The sequence below is a fragment of the Mobula hypostoma genome, chromosome 7 (genome assembly GCF_963921235.1).
Source record: "Mobula hypostoma chromosome 7, sMobHyp1.1, whole genome shotgun sequence".
Taxonomy (NCBI): domain Eukaryota; kingdom Metazoa; phylum Chordata; class Chondrichthyes; order Myliobatiformes; family Myliobatidae; genus Mobula; species Mobula hypostoma.
In genome coordinates, this window is record NC_086103.1 from 62,753,326 (window position 1) to 62,759,325 (window position 6,000).

Below are 6,000 nucleotides of genomic sequence, written 5' to 3' on the forward strand. Positions count from 1 at the left end.
AGTACATCACAGAATCAGTTTTGTTTTGTAATCCTGCTCGTGCTCTCAAGTCTTCTTCCACTGGTCTCTTAAATTTAAACTATCTTCCTCAATAGATAATTGGCAGATCAGCTTTTTTTGAACTGTACTCCTAAGCTGTAGAATTCAATACCTAAAACTATAGAGGATGCAGACTTGTAAACACCAGCTCACAACCTATTCACTTAACCTTGCTTTTAACTAACAGCTTTTTGACTTTTATTTTCTTTTTTTTTATTTTATTTTATTTTATTTTTATTTGGATAAGGAGTTCACAATTATCATGTACTTTTTTCACACATATAACCTTTTCCATTTTTTTATATGTATAAAACTACAATTATTTATACATTCTTAAGTACACATTCAGATGATATAAAAGCAAAATAAACATTTAAATAGATAATTATGTACTGTGGTAAATCTAACCTATTAGGCTAAGTAATGAAATTAGTTGTATTTTCATGCTTATTTTTATTGTTATTTATTATTTAATTTTATTTTGACTTTTGCACTCTATCCTATCGTAAAGTACTTTAAACTTCATTGCATGAAAGGTGCTCGATTAGTAAGTTATTAATATTATTATTATTATTATTATTATTATTCCTTGTAGCGCACTATAGCACTGAAGAATTACATTGTTCACTTTAGGACTTCTGTGATGGAAACATAAAGGAATTGCTGACATTGGCTCCATTTATACAAATGGGTCAAGCGTTCTTAGAGACCACTTTCCACTGTTGTCTACATAAATTCAATTTATGTAGTTCTTGTTGAAATTCCAAGACAAGTAGACTTAAAATGATTGAGTACCATTGATTTTGTTGTTTACTTACTAGATTTATCCATTTCATCTGCTAATGGTAACCACCAGAGGTCGAAATAAATTGCCAAAAGATGTTGACAGGACAAGATTAGAGGTATGTGATGTGGACCAATTAAGGCTGTGTTACTTCAGTAAGCCACTGTTTCTGTATAGTTCTATGTAACCAGGTGCACAGCCATGCCACAACAAACAGAAAACCGTATGGGCTAAAAATATTTTACATCAATATGTAAAAGTGAAATAAGGAAAGCTGCTTGAATTGTTACCTTCAAGTTAAGTATGGAACCAAAATGTTTTTATGGCAGGATTCTACTCATAAACTAATTTATACTGTTGTTTAATATTTCCATTAAAAAGCCCATGGATTACTTATTTGTACAGAATGAACATGTATCAAATTCCCTCAAGCTAGTTCCACAATACCTCACTTCCAATGGTAGCATTTGAATTGATTCTCCCAGCTTCTTTGCATTAGTAGCTGTACTGGGATAAAGTAATGCAGAGTAATGTCTTTATGTTCTTCTATTTGTGTTTCTTAAACAGTATGTTTCATGGAAGTTTGTTCTGTGTATCACATTCCATTGAACATTTTCGTAACATGCTTCAGAATAATATTTAATGCTTTTAACGTCCATATTTCTATCCGCATTCTGATCATCCAAATGATGTTCAGACTGGGTAGGTGCATCATTTTGTCATAGCTTTTCTAAATCACTTTCTTTGAACAGATCAGTTAAAGATTCTGGTCTATAAAGTGCTTTGTAATTTATTATTTTGTAGAGAGCTGGTAGCCTCCATATTCTCACATTTCATTGGCTAATAACAGAGATAAAGAGCTTCTGCAATATCAGTTCTATGCAATTCAGAACAGAAAAGAACTGATGACTTATTACAAATGTAGATGATTAGAATTAGGTTAAGTATCTACTTCCTAATATGTTGAGTACACAATATATTATGTTAGTGCAAAACAGCTATGTTAAACATTAACAACGTGTAGAAGGCACTACAATTGTCAACAGATTTATAGGTCTTTGTTTTATTCACAGCGTCATTTGTCACCAGAAGATTTCTACCGGGTGTTTGGAATGACACTCGCAGAGTTTGATCGACTTGCATTATGGAAAAGAAATGAACTGAAAAAGCAAGCAAGGCTCTTTTAAACAAATATAAGTATCCTGTTAAAGAAAGGAAAATGATCTACCCAAGTATACAAGCATTTATTCACACAATCTGTTAGTAGTGTTTTACAATCATATAATGTTAAGAAAGTTACATGTATCTATGGATGTTCTGCAAATGTCTATCAGCTGTGGGCTCATATTTCCATATTTTGCAAATTTTGTGATATAATCCACTAATCATCAAGAGTTTTTGGGAGTAAAATTACAGTGGCCCTGATACACAGTATATTCAAAACTTGGATTTTTGAATAAACTAAGATTATTTGCTATCTATCTCTTATCATTTATTTTTTGTTTGATTTCCTTCTCTTACTCAGATGAGATTTTTCATATCAATTCTCTATGCATTGTTTTATCTTTGAACTTTTTAGTTAATATACAAATAGAATTGCTGAATGTCAAAGCTCCATAGAACAGAAAACTGTCAACTAAATATATTACTGAAGTAGCTGTTGTCCTAAATGGGAGTTTTGATAATGTCACAGACAAACACACCTGTAAATGATTACTTTTACTTTAATGATTATTAACCTTTTTTTCTCAGCTGATATAGAGTCCCATATATGTTTGTTCATTGATAATTGTTGCATTTTGTTTGATAAATAAATGATGGAAAATTGACTTAAACTGATCTGTCTTTGTTTCACTTCAGTAATGTTGTGTAAGAACTTAGCTGGTAACTACATCATAGAGATTGGGAGGTCAGTATTCCAGCCCAGATCAAAGGCAGATTTGGGTCAGGAATTTGCTCTGCTTTTTATTATACTCAGCTTTTGTTCTGTTAAACAGGTAGGACATCAATGCTGAAGAAGGATATCTGGGCAGTTCCCTAGAATTCCAGGGACCATTGAAACACTCCACCTGCTGGAAGTTGAGCCAGTGGGATACAAAATATAATGGAGCTTTTGTTTTGAAAGTTGGGAAGGATACATGAACTTAGAAATAACTGATTATCTTTTTGAGTTGTAGGAACATCCTCCTTCAGAGTCTTCTTCATCAGCCCTGAAACGATTATGGAAAACAAAGATGAAGTTTAACACATTGCTGAGCAAAGTGTTGAATGAAAACCTTTTCTCTTTACTTGAACTGATTTCATTACTAAACTGATCATGAAATCATTTTGTTTTAGAATGCAATATACATACAACACAATCAATCATCTGAATAGTGCAGTGTGTTTAAAAAATGAAATTATTTAAATGAATGATATTTTTGTTGTTTTTGCTTTGGTTTAATCTGATTTATTTATTGATTAATGGGTATAATTTCAAATACAGAATTAATGCAAAAATGATAAGGCATGATGCTAATATGTGGTGCAAAGTAAATAGTGCCAACAACCCAATGTAGAAGAATATTCCATTAGATTTTTATTGCAACAAAAAATAAAATCTTAGTAAAGAATATAGTAAATCGGCATCACAGTATAAATAGGAGCTCAATAAATGACTTGACAAATGCATTGGTTGAAAATGATTAATTAATACATGTAGAGGAAGGAGTGAGTGCCATGGGAAAATCTGTTAACTAGATCACAATGATTGTAAAGCTCGCAAATCAAAACCTGAAATACAAGGAAGTCTGCAGATGCTGGAAATAAGAAGCAGCACACAAAAGTGCTGGAGGAAAAATTGTTGGAGACACTTAAAGAGTCAAGATTTCAGGTGTTACTTAACTGGCCACAATGAATATCAATCGAGTCAGGTTATATAAAAACAACCAAACATCTATTAAACACGGATAAACAATAAAAAAAACAAACAAAAAACTTAACTGGAAGTTAACCGCTATGCGGCCATTCAACAAATCGTCTCTGGGTACTGGTTCTTAAAGCGATAAATGTGAAAACAGTTCTTAAAGCGGTAAAGTCAAATACAGTTCTTAAAATGGTGAATTCGAAAGTCCACCAGATTTATACATTCAATTGGGAGAGACTTCTCTGGAGAAGGATTTCTTCATAGACGTGACTTTCCTGCTGGTTCTGTCCAAAAGATTCACAACGAAGGAAATAAACGGCTTAAAACAACTGCCCTTTCTTCTGGCGAGCAAATCCTACATGAACTACCTTTCCCTTTTGGCAGGAGTTATCTTCGATGCAGGTCGCTACTTCTTCAACAAAGACTCAATAAGGTCGATCCTTTGTTAAACTGTGGAACGATACCAATTTCTCTTAATCCTTCAGGTCCTGTACTTCGATAAGGTCTTCACTCTCCAATATTACTGAAAAGGTACATCAACAAATCTGGCAGAAATGGGTAAACTGCCAATCCAGCACTAACATAACCTTCCGTTATGTTAGTGCTGGAACGTAACATTCCGTTTTAAAAATGAAACTGCGTCATAAAGCAAATACGCAACGGAACGGAGACTCTGACTAACGTTCTAGCTGGAAAACAAACTGCGTCACCAGGGATCTTCCCTTTTATAACCATGGTGAACATGTCATAATGTGACCTCACATCGGCGGGAAAATTACATCAGGTGACCTCCAAAAGACCATTACATCATTCTCACAAGAAAGTCACAAGATCTCCTTGAGGTATGTAGCACAGGCAAGAGACCCAACATCAGGGCTGTAAGAAAGAGGTCAGAAACCAGAATAAGAGAGTGGATGCGGGGACAGGGGAGTGCAGGGAAAGGAGCATGAGTTGGAAGTTAATAAGTGAATCAAGGTGAGGAGACACCAAAAGTAGGTGGTGGAGGGTGCACGAAGTGTGGTTGATGTAAGAACCTTGTGGGGTAATAAGTGGCAGAGACAAAGGGCTGAAAATGAGGGAATCTGATAGTACAGGATGGTGAACCATGGAAAAAAGGGAAAGAGGTGGCAAACCAGGGGAAGGAGGAGAGGAATGAAGGAGCAAAGGAGAAGGTATAGGACCAGAATCAGGCCATTTGGCCCATTTCATATGGCTGATCTATTTCCCTCTCCTGCCTTCTCCCTGTATCCTTTCATGCCCTGACTAATCAAGAATCTATCAACCTCTGCCTTCAATATACCCAAAGACCTGGCCTCCACAGCCACCTGAGGCAATGAATTCCACAGATTCACAACTCTCTGGCTAAAGAAATTCCTCCTCATCTCCTTTCTAAGTGGACATCCCTCTATTCTGAGGCTGTGACTCTGATCTTAGACTTCCCACCTTAGGAAACATCTTCTCCGCATCCACTCTGTTGAGACCTTTCAACATTCGATAGGTTTCAATGAGATACCACCTTCAACCCCCAGTCTTCTGAATTCCAGTGAGTACAGGCCTAGAAGCGTCAAACATTCTTCATATGATAAGCCTTTCAATCCTGGAATCATTTTTTTGAATCTCTTTTGAACACTCTCCAATGTCAGCACATCCTTTCTTAGAGAAGGGGCTCAAAACTGTTCACGGTACTCCAAGTGAAGCCTCACCAATGCCTTATAAAGCCTCAACATTACATCTTTGCTATGATATTCTAGTCCTCTTGAAATGAATACTAACATTGCATTTGCGCTCATCGCCACTGACTCAACTTGCAAATTAACCTTTAGGGAATTCTGCATGATGACTTCCAAGACCCTTTCCGCTTCAGTTTTTGTATTTTCTTTCCATTTTTTAGAAAGTAGTTAACACTTTAATTTCTTTTACCAAAGTATACGGCCATATGCTTCCCGACACCCTATTCCAGCTGCCAGTTCTTTGCCTGTCCTAATTTATCTAAGTTCTGTTATAGCCTCTCTACCTCCTCAAAACTACCTGACTCTCCATCTATCCTTGTATCATCTGCAAACCTGGCCACAAAGCCATCGAATCCTTCATCCAATTCATTGACATATAATGTAAAAAGAAGCAGTCCCCACCCTGTGGAACAACATTAATCGCCATCAGTCAACCAGAAAAGAGTCCCTTTATCCTCACTCTTTGCCTCCTGCCAACCAGCCAATGCTCTATCCATGATAGTATCTCTCCTCTAATACCATCGGCTCTTGTTAAGCAGCTT

The 6,000-nt window shown here is 35.8% G+C and overlaps 1 protein-coding gene across 10 annotated transcripts in view; it reads left to right on the top strand.

Moving 5' to 3' along the window:
* The window catches only part of ablim3 (actin binding LIM protein family, member 3), a 331,288-nt gene extending 328,635 nt beyond the window's left edge, over window positions 1-2,653 (top strand). For all 10 annotated transcript variants that reach the window (XM_063053520.1, XM_063053523.1, XM_063053529.1 and 7 more), the window contains 2 exons: window positions 861-941; window positions 1,897-2,653. In XM_063053520.1, the coding sequence (XP_062909590.1) occupies window positions 861-907 (47 nt within the window). In that variant the 3' untranslated portion in view covers window positions 908-941; window positions 1,897-2,653. The remainder of the gene's footprint in view (window positions 1-860; window positions 942-1,896) is intronic.
* Window positions 2,654-6,000: the final 3,347 nt, after the last annotated feature.